Consider the following 17,938-nt stretch of genomic DNA (forward strand, 5'->3'; position numbering starts at 1 on the left):
AAGGTGAACATGTTAAGGGATAGAAATCCTAGTCCGTGTGCTTTCCTGACATACAAAAATTAAAGGCAACCCCTTGCCTATGTTTATCGCTTCCTGCGCTGCTCTTGCATATTTATTTTTCTGTTTTATTTTTTACAAATGAAATTAACTTTGGTGGTTTGGTGCGAAGGTGTATTTGTCTTCTACAAGCTCTTCTGTGTAAGGCTGCTTGTGTATCACACTTTTGAAGTGCTGTACTGTGTTTGTTCTGCTTTTTTCCTCAGGCTTCCCAGGTAAGTATTATTCTCTGGGGTCACACGTGGGAACATTCATTTCAGATTGGTCTTCAAAGTGGGAGATTTCAATAGTCAAAAGTATCTGAGGAAGAAAATAAAAGGGTATTACCTGGACCAGCTGTTGCCTGGCCTTTGTAGTACCTTTTAAAAGATGTGTGGAGTATCAACAGCAGTACCCTGATAGCTCTTGACATTCTGCAAGGGTTTTACTTCATGCTTTATTTTCACATCTGCACGTTTGCACAGGAGCAGCTGGTCCTTTACAGAGCTGTAAAGGAGATATGGCTATAAAAATCCATCCTCTTCCTAGTATTAATTTAAAAAAAAAAAGGCAAAAATAATTTTTTTCAGCAGAGCTTAGCCCTTGTCGTTTAATCACTCCTGTGCAGGGGCAAGTAGAAATGTTATGATTAGGCTAGTGAAATAATTGTTAGATAGTAGTATCGGTAGTAGTGCTATGTATAAAATGAAAGATTCCTTTTTAAAACCACACCTTTTTCACCCTTGAAAAAGGTGACGTGAGAGCAGGACGGTTTGGGCTTTATTCAGTGACAGCGAGGAGGAAGCATCTCCTCGGGTGCCAGCCCTAAACTGTCCCTCTCCAGGCCCCGGCCCATGGCGGCAGGGACTACGAGCACCGCAGCAGGAGGCCGTGAGGTGCTGGGGCGGCAGCAGGGAGGTGGTTAGGGGGTGTCCTCCCACAGGCACTGCTTCCCCGGCCCGGCGCGGCCCCAGAGCGGGGCACCCAGGCCGTCCCTGCAGGCCGGCCGGTGGGGGAGCAGGAGGGGCCATTTTAACCGCCATAGCACCAACAAGCCCCTTCTTCAGCCCCCCAGGCCAGCCGCCCCAGCGCCGCAGCTGATTGGATGAGCTGGCGGCAATGGCAGCTGGTGACTGGCTAATCTGCATCGCTCCTTTCGCCAATGACGAAGGGTAATGACACCCGCCTTTCTTTCGATTGGCTTTTTCCGCTACCTGCATCCTCCTCCTATTGGGCATCGATGGTAGCAGGCTATTGGCTCTGCCGCTCCCCGGGTTGGATTTTTAATTGGGTGGCTATGGGTTGGCCGGCGCCTCACCTGCCGCGCGGCGTCATTGGGCCGTCGTTTTCCGTGCCCCCGCCCATTGGTGGCACCGCCCCTTAAGTGCGCTCCGATTGGCCGTGGTGGCCCGGCCCGGTATCCGGGTAAGATGGCCGCAGTCGGAGAGTGCTCGCTCCCCGCTCCGTGGCGGCCGGTCTCCCTCACTCACGTCGAGTATCCCGCAGGTAAAGCTCCGCTTCGCCCTTGCCCGGCCTCTGGGGCGGCCGCAGCGCCGCTCTCCTGGGCGGGCTCCGCTCGCCGCTCCACGGTACCCCTGAGGGCCGGGCTGGCAGCTGCAAAATAGTGAGCCATTGAGCGGCCGCCCTGAGGTGACGAGGCGCGCGTGCGCGCTGGGGGCGGTGGGACTCGCTGCCGGATAGTGAGCCGAGGGGGGACTCGGCGCTGCGCATGCGCCTTGGCGGGGCGCCGTGCTCCGGGGGGCTGCTGAGCCCCAGGCGGCGAAGGGGACCGGGAGAGAGGGGCCGGGGTGCGGCCCTGTCCCGAAGCCGTGGGGCCCCGGGGCCGAGCCTGTCCTCCCTTGTCACCCTCCCCTCTCCCCACCATTGCCTCGCCCCCCTCTGCAGCCCCCAGGCATGCCTGGCCATGTGTGGCTGCCCCTGGGCCTCGAGGTGCGGGCCTGCTCCCCACAGCCCTGGTGCTACCCCACAGCGGCATGGCGGGGCTGGGCGTCCCCTCCCTGCCCTGCTGTGGGGTGTCTGGGTTGATGCTGGAAGTCTCACTTGGTGTATCCTAGGGCCAGCTGGCCCTGGTGTTCCCTCGTGGCATCCCAGGGAGCCATGCTGTGGCAGGGTGGCCCTGTCCCTCAGGTGGGCTTGGCTGCTGGGCGGCTTTTGTGGCTGTGGTGGGAGTGGGTCCTGCTGTTGTGGTTTTGGTCAGGCGGTGCTGTGGAAATACCCGGAGGACAACAGGCGTAGGGCTTCCTGTAGGTCAGCGCATGGCGAGGTGGGTTTGGGCTCAGTCAGTGGTGATAAGCCATGGGTGCCTCTGTGCAGGGTGGGCTGTTCCAGCTGGGGCAGTGGTTTGATCCACAAAGGTCTTGTGCTGTGTCCCTGTGGCCAGCAGCCTGGCCCACGTTGCGGTAGGATGAATCCCTGATCTACCAGCGTGCAAGAGCAAATGGGCCTGTATTCAGATAGTGGCTGTCTAAGCACTGTCTCATTAGTAACTGTGGTCTTGAGCTTTTCAGGTGCTTTGTGCTGGGCTGGTTTTGGGTGAGATAGAAAAGCTATATTTTTTTTTTTTTTAGCTGCTTGTTGTAATCAAAGATAAAAGAAAAATCTGGGTGTGAAGTGTCAGAGCGTTAGTATTGACAATCTGGTCAAAATCCAAATTTGATGTTAACACTGTTCTCAGTATTGCTGGTTCTCCTAGCAAGTCCCTAACTTGCCATAAAGTGTTGCTATATGTCCTGTTTCAATAGATGGATTTTAGTTCCTGATGAAAGCTCCTCTCAGTAGTGCAATACCTAAAGCTTCTAAAGTGCTTAGGGATCTTCTGGGCTGAAAGTACCCTTTCGCCAGAATGACTTTTGTGGTTTTCTGTGATACTGTATGTGAAAGATCGGCATTTCCTCTTCTGTCTTGCATTTTCCTTCATACTGTACATTCTTATGCCATCCCCCTTCTCAAATATATTAATGTGACAGTCTGAGGGAGATGGGGGAATAATCTTTCCAGTAGCACCTATACGTTCATCTTTGCATCTTATTTCCTTATCTGAACCTGGCAGTATACACAGAGTGTCCTGTGCGCTATTTGTTGGATAGGTTTGGGAAATGAAGTTGGTTGCAATTGCTGCACAAGAGTTATCTGTCAGATCTTCAAGAATGTGACGTAATGTGATTATTTTCTCTCTGCATTGAGTGCTTTTATATGGGCAAATGGAGCAGATGATTGTGTGGAGGGGGTAAATTGCCACTGAGGTTAGGGTTATGTACTGAGAGGATGAATACTATGTTTGTCTTGGATAAAACATGTAATTATGGACGCTTATAAAGTGGAGACAAAGGACTAAAATATTGAAATAGCTGGAGGTACAAGAGTTTCTTAATTTATTTTGGTCTAGAAAAATGAGTTGCAGTAAGATGGTAGGTCTGATACTTTTACCTGGATTTGGGGAAAGTGCTTTAACTTTATTTTGAAAGCTGTTTATGTTCTGTGTACAGCTTCAGTCCAGGTCCATAAAGCTGCTAGATAATGTATATTTATGAAATAGTGATGTTGGCAGTATGCTCAGCACAACGGAGTTAATGTAGTCTTGTGCTGATAGAGAGGGGTCAGAATGAGAAATAGATCCTGCTTTTACCAGAATAAGTTATTGAGCTGTCTTGGGATGTTATACACTGTTGTGTGGCATACGTTGCATTTTGCTTTTGGCCGACCCAAGAGGCTGCTGGCCTGGAGTACAGTGTGCTGAGCCACTGTGGCAACTGGCTCCTAAAATCTTGTGTCTTTAAAGACTTCTAGTGCAGAACTGCTGTCATACCAGCTTTCATCTGCCAAGAGTGATGGTCCCTCTTGCTGTAACCAGGTGAAAGGCAGTCACTGCTGATTTCTGTCTGGCAGATGAAGTCGATACTGGGCTTCTGCTTGTAATTGTGAAGGGGAGAGGTGTCTCCAGAAGGGTGCTTGTCCTCCCTGACTTTATCTATTGTTCCTTTATCAGTAGTGGTATAATTTGGACACAGTGCAAAACACCAAACACCTGTCCTTACTGCTTGCGTGGCTGCTCAGTTCTCCAGGGTTTTCTGCGATGTCAACTTTGAGCAAGATCAAATGAATACCAGCAGATAAACGCTGTGGTAGTCAACTGCAGACTGGTGTGAGTAATGGGATCTTGGAGACCTAAGTGAAATACTACCCATATTAAATGTCAAGATCAAACCTAGGGAGAAGAACCCAACAATGGCAGTGTTACTTGACAGTGTGTTAAAGCATGATGCTGAAGAAGACAGTCTTTAAAAATATCATCCTGATAGCGCTTTCAGAAATGTTTGGTCCTGGAGCTTTCTGTATCAGCAGCTGTACTTTGGTGAGACCAAGGAATGATCTGGCATAGCGTTGGGTTGCTGGCAGGTAGGCAGGAATAATCCTTCTTCTGTATGTCTTTCAAGTAATCAGCTGGTGATTGCATCAGGATTGTTAAGTCCTTTGATGGATATATAAAAGCTATACTCTGATATGTCTAATTGCTCTTTGAACCCATTTCCGCTTTGGATCTCACAGTATCTTTGGCACTGAGCTTTGTAATTTAATGTGGTTGTTGTTTCTTTTTTGCTTTTAAGTCCACTGCTCAGTAATTTCATCAAACGCTCTCTCTCATGTGCAGTGAGAGGTAACAGGTGTTTGCTGTCCCTTTCTCCATATCATTTGTGACTTTATAGAACTGTTGTATCCTCTGTTTTCCTTTTTCAGCTGAAAATCTGAGTTATTTGATATTTTCTGAGTGGCTACTGTTTCATTCTTGTTCTCTTTGTCCCCTTCCTATTTGCCTTTTCTGTGTTTACTATCCCTTTTTAGATGGTGACACCAGAATCGCGTAATAAATTTTTGTAGTGCTGTAACAGTAACTTGTTTTGCTCTTAAAAATGATGTTCTTGCCTTTTTGACTGCTGCAGAGCATTGGATACTACTCTGAAGGTATTGGCTCACTCTGAGCCTGAGGGTTTCTTGTTTGATAACAACTAAATTAAATCCTGTCATGTTGTGTGTATAATTAGGGTTGTTTTTTCCCGTATACATTGCTTTGCATGGGATGACTTTGTTGCAGACTTAAAACTCATCTTCAGGGACTTCCTGTCTGTAGGGTGAGTTTCACTGGAGAAACATTGAGTTCCTGGTTTGTTTGGGTTTTTTATTATTATTTGGAGAAAAGAAAAAAACCAAACTTCCTCTCTTTGGTGCAGCTGGGATTCTTAAAGCTCTGGGACTTTCTGGACCTCCTTTTTTCACATTGGACAGATTCTTTAAGGAGAGAGACCTGGCATGCCAAACCCCTTCTCTGCAGAATGACAGAGAATCTTCCTATTTAGTTGTGAAGGGTGTTTACTACAGTCAGGCAGAGTTGGAGGGGCAAGCGTGCAGAATCAACCCATCGGTGAAAAGGTCCCTCAGAGCAAAGGTGCTCATGCTGTGCGTGTACTTTGGCTCAGCAGTTCTTGTTGCTATTCAGTATCAGCACGTGTGTGTTCCTATAGGAATGTTTGTTCTGATAATCCTTGCTGTGATTTCGATTTAGGGTGATAGCTCGCCAGTCAGGGCTCATTTCATACCTAAGTAATACCTGTTGAAAGAAGCAGATAGCACTTAGTTGTTTGGCTTCTTCAATGTGGCTTTTTATGTTTAATCTTCCTGCAGAAGTTTCACGTCTGATGCGTGCCTTTTATGCCATAATTTAAAGCTTCCTGAAGATTTGTTACTGTCCCACAGCTTGTGATACCAGGATAGAGGCAATGACAATCCATCATGAATATTTAGTGGTGTAAATGCATGTGGCACACATACATTGCATGTTGTCTGTGCAACTTGCACGCGTGCATTTAGTTGAACGTACAACCAGCAGCAGTGCCACAAATAGATGCTTCAATAGGAAGCAGTGGTGATGGTGGCGAAGCTAGATCTTGCGGTAGGATGTGATTAAAGTGCTGTTGATTCACATTTTTGCATTATATACAGGTTAAGCTAATGTGGTAAAGCTTGGATATTTCCACTGAAAGAATGTGGGGTAAAATGTTGAATTGGAGCAGAAGTAGATGCTGAATGAAGGCTGAAAAAATAGCGTACTTCTGAGCTATATATAGTGTTTCACCTATTTAACTCTTGGGTGCCTAAAAATGAGCTAGTTGGGTTCTTTATTTTTGCATCTTGAGTCTCAGATGATATCCAGGGAAGGCTGGACTTTAAAAAAGCAGAATTTTAAACAAAACAAAACCCAAGCTATATATTAAATAGATTTTCCTTGCATTTTTCCAGAGGTTTTGTCTCTGTCCTTACTGGTTGGAGGAATTGCTTTAAAATTCAAACTGTCAGCTCTACTGCAAGTCCCCTTTCCCTGGGAATAAGTCTCTGAGCGCACTGGAGCGTGAGGGTAGATAGGAGTGACACAAGTAATCACGCTCTGAGGCCCCGGGAGCACTGTGCGGTGATCAGCGCTGGCCTTTCTCTCAGAGCTTGCTTTGCCGCCTTCACTGGGGATTTCCAATCATTTCAGAGCTGGTTTTGTTAGTGTAGCTCTGCCTTGAACCGCTAATCTAGTGAGTATGTTTATGGTGGCATTAGTGAGTTCCTGGTGTAGCTTCCAGGACATAGCAAAAGCGCTGCCTTCAGTTAGCGCACAGCTATTTATTTGCCTCCTCCCCTAGAAAAAGCAGCTAAAAATGTGATTCTGTTTGATTGCTGTTAGCCACAGTAATATGAAATATTATTAATGTTATCTCTGTTCTATTTTAAATGGACAGTTGAAATATTTGGAAAGCTATTGTGTTGAGATTGTCTGAGTAAAGGACTTGGTACTCTGCCTGCAGGCAGCATCTGGCTTTCTGTCTCAGGTTCAAGTGTGGGTTGTGTGCTGGTGAAGTCTGGGTGGCTTGATTTATTGGGTATGTTATCATATAACATGATGAAGGAGCTTGAGTTTGATACTGCTGATGCTGTTTATATTAAAAGACTGCTTCTTTAAGTATTATTCCACCATATGCACAAGAAATAGAATCCCCTTGAGAAGATAATCTGGTTTGGTTTCTACTTGACAAAATTAACGGCTTTTAGTCTTGGAAGTGCTAAGCCAGTGCATACCATGGATTAACAGAGTGAATGATCTGAAACATGGTGATTCCTTGATGATTAGCTATCTTCAGTTGGTGACAGTGGAATTGAGACTATTGGAAAGTATTCCTAAGGCTTTCAGGGTAGTTTTCATTCTCTGGTGGCTTCTCTCATGAATTCCCTCACCATTTAAGACAGGATTCATTTTGTTGAGAGTTTGTGATTTATGTAAAACCATAGGAGGCTTGATTCTTTATTGCCAGGGAACTGATATTGTCACTTACATCCACATTGCTGTTCTGCTTTGGGAGCATTTGGAACCCACCTGATGCAAGGCGAATCCGCCATATGGTGCAAGAAAAGTTTCAAATTCAATGTCTTCTAATGCTTTTCAGGTTAAAGACAAAATAGAACCTCGCTCCAGTGAAAACCCAGTATTCTCAAGGGTTTTGTCCTCCAACACTTCCTAATTTCACTGGTGTTGCAAACTAAAACTCCTGCGAGTGATCCTTGCTGATGATGTTGCTGGTTCCCAAATCTAACCCAGAGTCTGAAATTCAAGAGGGATCTGTGCACTTTACCTGATGTAATCACAACTATGTGGCAATAACATCAGCAGCGTGAACTTTGTAGCAGTGCAATAACTTTTTTTTTAATCAGTTCCAGTATTCAGAGGCTGAGGTTAAAGTCCATTTTGCCAAGTGCCGTTTTAAATGTGGGTGCGTGGGCTGGGGAGACTCAGTATCTTGCAGTGGAATTGATCTAGGAATGAGTCCAATGCTCAGCCTTGCAGAGGCATCCTGTTTCCTTTTGAGAGGAGGGAGGAAGGATAAATTTATGTGGGGGCTGATTCTTTTGTGTTCAGCGATGGGATGGAGAAGATCTAGTTTCTGAGAACCCATATAGAAAGTAGACTGTCTCTTAAGTTGCTCATGGGGTTCATACAGCATTTTTGTAGTGACTACTGTCTTTAAAGATTCTCTGGTAGATAGTTCTCGCTCTCCTGATGTAAATTGCTGATCTTGGAGCAAAATTAGTCTGATTTTTTTGTTTTGTCATAACTTATGCTGATATCTTCTCTCCAGATACTTTTGTGTGTGTCCTTTTTCAGGGAACAGAGGCAAGAGAGATTTTTAGATCAAAAATACATAGCTGGTCTTTACTGTTGTTTGCCTAATCTTGTGATAGTTCAGGATAAAGGTTTTGAGGTACCTTATGACCTCTTGTGAGGTCCCATTGCTGCTCCCCAATTCTCCCTGGGGGATAACTAGACTGTTACTGTTTGGGGTGGAGGCCCAAAGTCGCTTCTGTGTGATACAAGTAGGCTACTGGTTAAAAAGCAGTGTCTCTTTTTTTTCCTCCCTTTATCTCCCGCTATGTTTAGCTATTTATTTCCTCCTCATTTTGCTAATGCTAGTGTTCGTGCAGACACATGGTGAGACAGATTAGGGAACTGATCCAGCTGAAAACTAACCCATTTTAGTAAGGGAGTGGGAAAGGATTCGTTTAGGGAGTGTTTGCTGGTAATTGCTGGCACAGGGAGGCAATATGAATGAGGGAGAGGGAAAGACGCTGCCTCTTTTGCAGCAGCCTCTGCTTATGTTGGATTAAAGTGACTCTGGGCCCACACCCATGGTCATTGTTGTAAATTGGCTGGCAGTAATCTCTGCTGAACGATGCCAAGCTCCTCTCATCCCTGCTTTTGAACCTGCCTGTAAGTGCTGCTGTCTTCCTTGCCTCTGCTCCTCTTGGGCTGGTAGCAGCAGTATCAGCCTGCAAAATGGAGACTTGCTGCCATGCTGAGTTTGCCCCTCTGCTCACAGTGATTCAGAGCACCAACTGACCCACACTTTGGTGGCAGGCAAGTACCTGTGATGTTCAAACTGATTTGTTTCTCTTGTTTGTTTCCCTAGGTGATTTCTCTGGTCAGCTTTTAGCTTATTTGAGTCTCGGTCCAATATTCATTATTGTTGGCTTTGTAACGCTCATCATATTCAAGAGAGAGCTTCACACGGTGAGTCCTTCTCTCCCCAGCTTCTCCTTATGATGGAAGTCTTTTCCTTTGTCACCTGGTGCTCCTGTATTCACACTTCTTTTTCAGTCTTTAAAGATCAAGCTTAGGGTAAAGTGATCTTCCTGTCAAAGAACAGCAGGAGACACTTATCACCTGTACCAGGTTAAAAGACTGCTTAGCCTTTGCTGACTTCTCTGTTACTGTGTGGTATGTTTTGGGCACTATCCGTCCCAAAACATCGAGGGAGATGCCTGAGGAACTAAAGAATGCTGTTGCAGAGCGGGAACACTCCCAAGATCCAGTAGGACGATAGCACTAGTAGGATCCTGCAAGATGGGCAGCATATGCAGGAGATGGTGTGTGTAACTCAGTAGGATGTGCTTTCCTTGAACAGTACTGAGGCAGAAAATGGGATATGAAATAAAACCTACGGAATCCCAAGGGAGGAGATCTGTCTCTAAGGGCTGATTCCCAGCTGTGCATCAAATATCAGGGACAGAAGAGACTATTGCTTCTGCCTAAATGACCAACAAGGGACTTTTTTTTTTTTTTTTTTAATAATACATAATGCTTTCTGTCTGCTCTGACAGGTAGTTGGGAATCAGTGTCATGGATAAATTCCCATTAGGAGGTATAAACCTCTTGTAACAATTGTCCTCAGTAAACAGATAAGATGGGGCCAGTGAGAGGATTTTGGCAGCAGATTTCTAATATAGGGCCACAGTGTCATGGGAACCAGTGGCTCAAGGGACCTGGGAATGGGACTTCTAAGTTACTAAGCTGATGATAGCTAGGAGAGGCAGCTGCTAAGTTTTGGCAATCCAAAGGTTTCCCTTTCTCCCAGAAGGGAGAATAAGCTACAGTAACTATTGCACAAATTCATAGGTTTTTGAATACAGAGGCTTGTTAGGTGTTGGTAACAAGGCAAGTGTTGAGGCTGACTCCCAGTTCTTTATGTGGGAAGTCACCACTGAGCTGGAGAGAGATGCTAGCTGACTTGCAGCAGCCTGACCCGTAGCTCAGGACATAGAGTGAAAAATTGCTTCATCATCTGGAATGGGACTGAGTGTTAAGGAAGCAGAGTATCATCACCAGCTGGAAATTTGATCACAGCAGCAGGACTAATTTAGGGGAGATGTATGGACTATGGAATTAAAGAATAAAAATAAATACTACCAATCTGGCTCAGTCCAGAATGTGACTTCATTTTAGACTGAAGACAGCAACTTCAAGATGAAAATATTCGTAGAGGAAAAAGCCAGAAAGCCTAAAAAGTCACCTTTTTCAAGCTATTTACCCAAATAACAGTGTGTGCACTCCCCCTGTTGGTCATTGGGGAAAGACAATCCCTTAAAACCTGCCCTGTTAAAAAACATCACTTTCTGCACTTGCTGGTGGAAGAATGCTAACAGAATTGCTCTACAGTGCCATTTTTGCCTCTTTCTGTGTATCATCTGCTGAAAAGCTGCATATGGACAATGTGTTACCAAATACAAAGTGAGCTGAAAAATAAATGCTTTTCTTCCTCGGGTAGAGAATTTTGAAGCTATTTGTTTTAACTCTAGTAGTCAAAAAATAAAATCAGAAACATATGGTTTGGGGTTTTGTCAACAGAGCCTGGTAAGCAGATGGATATTTTAGATAGGATGACACAGTTGTCTTGCCTTCACAGATCTCTTTCTTGGGAGGGCTGGCATTCAACGAGGGAGTGAACTGGTTAATAAAAAATGTAATCCGGGAGCCTCGGCCCTGCGAAGGTATAGTATGGCACATTGGTGTCGTGGTGGTGTTTGAGATTTGAGTGGAATGCTAACTGGGGGCGGGGTTAGAGGGTGTTTTCCCCTTTGCCTCATGTTGGCTTTGGATGTTTGGGAGTAAGGAGGCTGGCAGAGCCATCTGAGCAGAGACGTGTCCTGTGAACTCATGTGCACATACTTCAGCAGAGTGGTCTGGCTTCACATCCGGAGCGTTCCAGCTGCTATGTACAGAGTAGACCTTGACCATACTCTTTCTTCTTCTCTTCCCAGAAGCCCATTCAACAGTGACCACAAAATATGGGATGCCGTCCAGCCACTCCCAATTCATGTGGTTTTTCTCTGTCTATTCCTTTCTGTTCCTTTATTTAAGGTAAAAAATCAATGTCAGGTTTTGGCTGTTAATATGTTGAAACACCTCAAATAGATGGCTCCCTTACTGTGTGCCTCTTAAGTGGCATACTTGAATTAAATCTGAAGAACTGCACAATTTTCTGTGGCTAGGGTGGATGAAGCATGTCTCTCTCAATCTGAATGCAGGACTGTAGTTACCATTGCTGAAAACTGAAGGGTATGGGTGGGCCTCCTATGCCTATCTGGGTACAGGTCTCCTGATTTGCTTTTTCTGAGCCATAATGACCCACCAGTGTGAGGGAAGAGGGGGGGGGATAGGGAGGAGGAAAGAAGAGCTGCTTTCTCATGTGTCTACTCAGTTTTGTCAGTGGGGTTGTCTGCAATCTTTTAGGTAATAGCTGTTGCCCACTTGCATGACCTTTTAGTTCATCTCCCTTACCAAGTACTGTTTTTATATGCTGTGCTATGCTTTTCTGAAATTCTCGCTGGGGCATGGCTCTGTCTTGTGGCTCCACATGTGGAGGAAGACAAAACTCACAGTTCCTCCTAGCTTTGTGGATGATGGAGGGACTCTGATGTCTTGGCTCCCTGTTGCATATGCTCAGCATGTGCCCTTCACATCAGTTGCAGTAATTGTGAGCATTCTGCCTTCCATCACAGTAATCCCTGTTAACAGTTGGAGAGAGAGAAGTATGGCTTTCTGGCTTCTCTTTAACTGCTGCCAGTGGGACAGATTGCTGCTGGGATGGTATCGAGCTTCCCGTGACCCCACTGGAGTAGAGCTTTCCTAGGGTTTCAGAGTTAGTGAGAACAGAGATAAGGACTGCTCAGCTCCCTGCCACTGTGCTAATGGCTCTCCATCTCTTTCAGAATGCACCAAACAAACAATGCGAGGTTTCTGGATTTACTATGGCGACATGTGCTGTCCATCTGCCTCGTCACAGTGGCTTTGCTAGTCTCATATAGTAGGTATGGAGCAATTGTTTGTCTTATGCTCTCATACAGTCCTGTGGCCTTTAACAGCCAGCAGACCTGTTGTTCCTTATCCTGCATTTCTGATCTAATTCTTGATGACTGCGTTGTACAAGTCAGAGCTTTGTGGAAGCTGCTGGGTTGCCATGAGACCCTTCAAATAAGCAAAGGTGCTACATGTGTGGTGCTTCACAGAAGTATTTATAAAACCCAAGATCAGCTGAGCTTGTACCAATTCCTCATTGGCTCCATTGCCATGCTCTAGCCTCACTGCCTTGCCCTCTTTCCAGCACTAATCATGAAAGCATTACACCATGCCTTGGCACACCAGCATCTGCAGCATGTGGATTGCTACAGTTGATCAACTGATTATTTTGCTTGAGCATTAGTTAATAAAAACATTTATAGCTGTTTGACTTGCAAGATTTAGTTGTATAAAGATGAATAAAGAAAATGAAACTTTGATAATGATTTTTTCCCTTTTAGTAGATTAAAATATATATATAAACACATATAAAATAAGCTCCAGTGATTGGAAACCAGACAAATTCAAGCTAGAAATAAGGCCGTTTTCCACAGAAACTAATTACCTGTTGGCACAGTTGACTGTACGGTAGAGCTAACTCCTTATTACTGGTTATTTTTAAATTTTTGACAGGACAATTTCATAAGAGATATATGGTCTAATTCAAATAAAAATTAATTTGAGGAAATCCAGTGGCCTGTGCTAGGCAGAGGGTCAGGTAAGATGATCTTAATGGCTTTATGATATACGGATGAAAAGAATTTTGAATGTGACTCATGTAGCTTGTGTGCGGGGATAACCAACAGACCAGCAATACAGCTTTCTGAACAGCTGTAATCACAGTGGTAGTGCAGCCTTTGTGCTGTCACATTTGAGAGTAGCAAAATCATAACAAAAATGCTGTCTATGTTCTTAAAAGCTTTTAAGCCCCAGCTTTGGTGGCTCGGAGGGGACTTGTCCTGTTACTGGCTTCGGAAAAGTCTCTTGTGGGAACCAACAGTAATAGTTCCTCAGCTAATCCAAAGATATATGAAGAAGAATGTGGAGGGTTATTGAGTTAAGCTCAAACTAGGAAGTGCTCTAAGCTGAAATTGCTGTAGCAGGGAAGACAGTTTTTCCCAGGTTTTTGCCCACTTTTTTACCAGCTTTGTAATGAAAAAAGATACCTGCTTTTACATCTGGAGGATAACTTGCTCAGAAGGTCTGAGGGTCCAGTGAAACATCAGCTCTTGCATCATGCATCTTGTTTTAAAGCCTGTCTGGTGATTCTTCTCTTCCACTGCAGGGTTTATTTGCTTTACCACACCTGGAGCCAAGTCTTATATGGAGGTGTGGCAGGAAGCATTATGGCCATAGCCTGGTTTGCCTTCACACAAGAGATATTAACTCCTCTCTTCCCAAGGATAGCTGCGTGGTAAGTCTCTTTATGCTGTGGAGGTTTTATTCCTGCAAGTCAGCATTTTGTGGATTCCTGTTTTGCTCATTAAATGAGTCCCTTGCAATGAGCTGGTTACACAGGTGTAGTAGAATTTCCTGGCAAAAGAAAATTTTCTTAATCAGTTGGTGTAAAAATTGCACCTTGCATCTGAAGCAAAACAAACGTAAAGATAATTAAGTCTTTAAAATTTTAGTTGTAGCTGTGCAAGCCTTAAGTGTAAATGGGCGCTGAAACTTCCATGAACTACCTAAGTTACAGATATTAGAAATGGGAATTCCTGGGTTCTCTTTGGGTTTGCATACTGACTGTTGTGTGGCTATGTAACCTACTTGTTCTTCCATGTTTTCTTGTGTGTGCATACACAAAGGATCATATATCCTTGTCTGATATGGGTAGGGGAGAGAGGAAGTTTAAGCAACTGTTAGATTTGTAAAGCCCTACTAAAGCTGTGAGGTGTGGCAGAGTGCTGGAGAAGCTTTTCAAGCAGGCCAGACCTTTCTTAATGAAGGTCTAATGACCTAGTGAAATTGCAAAGCCATTTAATTGTAATATAGTCTGGAAACATTGTATAAGGAAAAGAAAAATGAGGGGGTTTTTTATTAAATCAACAAGGAGCCCCTTTCCCATGCTGAAGGGTAATAGAATAGTAATGTTAAGTATGGAGCAGGTTTTGTGCTTTTTTTTTTTAATTTAAAATTTTGATCAGAATTGTGGTAAAGAAAAAGTCTAATTATTTCCCCCTTTCCACCACCTTGTCCATTTCCAGGCCAATTTCAGAGTTCTTTTTAATCCGAGATACCAGCCTCATTCCTAACATCCTGTGGTTTGAATACACAGTCACGAGAGCAGAGGCAAGGTAAGTGATCTGAGGGGGTAGAGCTGAAGCTGGTCTGACTTGTCAGATGTGATTATTAATTCTCTAATATGTAGATTGCTGCTGTGGGTAGAATGGGGCAGAGTAAAGAAATACCAAGTAGAGGGTTAACTGCTGCATCTGGAAGTCGAGTCTGTTGGGGAGTGTGAGGTTAAAGAATGTTTCATTTAAACAGAATTTCAGCTCCCTAGCCCATGTTTTTTGCAAGTGTTTAGAATACTGCATCTGTATAGGAGCTTGTACGCTCTTAAGACATGGTGGATGTTCTAGAGTAGGAAGGACTGATCTCCTTTTAGAGTATGGTGGGGGGCAGCTTTATTTTTGCATGTAGCTAAGTAGAGTCTTACTTTAATGCTATCTCTTGCCCCCTGGTTTGCCACAATACCCAGTGATAGGGTTGAGGCCACCTCTCTGACCCATGCTCTGTTACCCTTGCAGAAACAGACAGCGCAAGCTGGGTACGAAGCTCCAGTGACTCAGGAAGTCTGGGGACCAGAGTGCACGTTTTAACGGAGACAGAAAAGAGCAGAGACCTGGGAGCAGCAAGGAGCCTTTTAACAGACGGACCAAAGGAACAGGCAGGGACCATACCCAAAACCTGAAAGCCTTTGCTCTGCTTTAGCAGCTAGCTGGATGCTCCCTGATGCATGTGGGACCGTGCAGGAGTAGAAACTCATTTTCAACACAGATGCACATTGCCGGTTGGAATGTACCATCATGTCTACGTCAGGGGAGGGGGGAGAAAATGCCTGGTGTCATGTTTGGGGGAGGGAAAACCAAAAATGAATCCTTTCTGTGACTTTTCTTTTTTTTTTCAGCATGAAATATACACACTATTTATTTATTTTTTTAAATTGAACTATTGTTTTTGGGGTGGGTGAGGCATTGATTGTGTGTTTTGTTTTTGCTTTTTGTTTGGGTTTTTCTTCTTGGAAGAAGATGACAAAACTAATCTCAAGTTGATCATGCTTAATTAGGGCTTTTAATTTTTAAAAACTTCTTAGGAGGGAAGAGAACTAGGATGGGGTGACCTAGGCAGAAGGGAGAGGAAGGCTTCCTTTCCTTTCTGCAACCAGTTTGGGAGATCAAAATCAATTCCAACTGCACTTTGTACAGATGGAAAGAAAGACTGAAGATCCGATTTTTAACACTAGTGATGGTTCTGCAGGGAAGCCTGCACAGATACCATTAAGGGGAGTGTGTGTGTAAAACAATGGAAAAACTGAAATATACTGACTATTTTTTTCCACTGCTGCTCCTGTTGTGTAATTAGCAAGAGTGTCTTTCTCAGAATCTCTTCTAGGTGGCAAGATTATCATACATATCTCATGTTTATTCCATCTCTTCCTTTATACTTTTATTACCTCAGGGTTGCTGTGATCTGTACAGCTTCTGTTGTCGTACTGAGTGTGCTACCGATGGCACTAGAAAGCCCACTGGTTATAAGCAGCACTGGGGTCCAGTAAGAGTCAGCCCAAAGCCTTACAAAATTCAGTTGCTAGTCTCTGTCTTAAGCACTGGGTTTTTTTTTTTCCTGTTAAAGCTTAAGGGAGGGATTTTTAAGAATGAACAAAGTGACAACCATAAATGAATAACGATGCAAATGACTGATAACTAGCTCAGCTGCTGTCTGAATTATTTCTGGAAGAGTCCTGTTTAGAATCCAGCCATGAACTCAAGTAGTGAGCTTATCCTAGCAGAGACCCCTACCAGTTACTACAGCGACTTGGTTAGGGTTCTGCAGTAGTAACCTTGAATGCCGAACTCCTACAAGCAAGTTTCACTTTCCATCCTTCTTCCATTCTGATTCTTCGTTTGGCCAGTCAGCTCTCTGGGTGCTGTGTCTCTGTGGGAGTGTGCCTGCCATCTGTGTGTGCTGGTGATGCCTACGACTTCTGCGATCCATGAGTTAACCTGGCAAGGGCTATACTCAGAGTGCTTCAGGGCTGTGCATGGACACTTTCTGTATTTCTAGTATATAATGCAGCAGTTCAAGTGTAACTACAGAGAAGTATTTATTCAAAGCACAATTGACTTGAACTTTCACAGATAAAGGACAGCTTCTGAACTGGTCATCGGTGTGCCTTCGATGCAGTCATGTGAGCAGAGGTAAAATGACTGTCACATCTCAGTCTTGCTGCCTGTTTTACTATCTCCACTTTAATCAGACTCCTGCATTATAAAGCTCCTTGAAGTGAGATGTGTTTCTGTTCATTTTGATTATTTTTATTTTTTTAAGTTTTCATCTGTGCCTGTTGCCATAGGAGTTTGTGTGTTTGTATGGAGTGGGAGCTGCTGTAGAAACTGTTGGACAACCAGAGTGTTAACTGCAGAAAGCAGTGATCCTGGTCCAGGAGATGAGGAACGAAGGTTGTTTGAATTTCTGTGTTTAAGTAGCTATGGTTAGTAAACTAACTGTTTCCAGTTGTTACAGCAAATATATATATATTTTTTTTAAGAACTGTTTAGTATTTGCATAACATGAGCAATCCTGTTGACATTTGAAAGACCTGAGCACTGGATCTGCTTTGAAGGCGCATCAGAATAAAGAGGCATCTTGCAGCTTTCACAAGGACACTTGATCTGGCTTAGAACAGCTCTACTAATATGAGACAGGACATCAGATAGGCCATGGGACATGGTGGTACCATACATTTCAGTTTGAAAACTGGTGCTAATCCCTTATTTCTTGCAAAACCATTTATTTTTCTCTTTATATCTCTTGCAAGTTAACTTACAAAGCCAGAAGAGAGACCACAACTCTCTTCCCTAAGGACAAGGGTGAAAGAGGGAGTTGTTTCAAGAGTGGCTAGCACTTCCCTAGCTTCCTAAGCTGTTATGGCAGACTGCTGGAAAAACTACATGTGGAAGCACCTATTGAGAACTAGAGCATAGGGAAGAAGTTTCATCTCCTCGTGGAGAGCAGCATAGTGTAAAAAGCTGTTGTGCTTCATGTTGCCTTCAAACCCAAGCTTCCTACAGTAATTCTTAGGCGTAAGGGAAAGGAAGAAGAGCTCTTGTAAGACACTGTAATAAACTCTCCTCTGTTCTCTGTGAGTTGTTTGTAATCTGCATCTTCTGCCTACTTTTGCTGTACCTTTCCAGAAATCTTTGCAATACTTGATATAGTGGAAATTCCTTAGTGATCCCATGGATTTTCTTAACTAAATGGTGCTGTGCAGGAAAAAGATTTGAGCTCTGCCTTACTATCCCACACTTGTATGAAGTCTCCTGCCACTAGTTTTCTGAAATGGAATATTTTCTTTGAATATGTGGCTTTGCAAGCAGATGCTTTCTGTTCCTCCCCTGTACTCGAGGGGGCTGGATGGAGATACTAAGACAATAAAAGGAAGGTGACAGAATGCTG

At 44.2% G+C, this 17,938-nt stretch overlaps 1 protein-coding gene across 1 annotated transcript; it reads left to right on the forward strand.

Moving 5' to 3' along the window:
* The first annotated feature begins 1,434 nt into the window (after positions 1–1,434).
* Positions 1,435–17,626, forward strand: DOLPP1 (dolichyldiphosphatase 1). Its single transcript, XM_054849251.1, has 8 exons — positions 1,435–1,542; positions 9,054–9,154; positions 10,827–10,911; positions 11,182–11,281; positions 12,133–12,231; positions 13,545–13,673; positions 14,464–14,553; positions 15,010–17,626. Exons 1-8 carry the CDS (start codon positions 1,467–1,469, stop codon positions 15,044–15,046), a joined length of 717 nt encoding a protein of 238 aa, XP_054705226.1. The 5' UTR covers positions 1,435–1,466; the 3' UTR covers positions 15,047–17,626.
* The last annotated feature ends 312 nt before the right edge of the window (positions 17,627–17,938 follow it).

The sequence above is a fragment of the Grus americana genome, chromosome 20 (assembly GCF_028858705.1).
Source record: "Grus americana isolate bGruAme1 chromosome 20, bGruAme1.mat, whole genome shotgun sequence".
NCBI lineage: Eukaryota > Metazoa > Chordata > Aves > Gruiformes > Gruidae > Grus > Grus americana.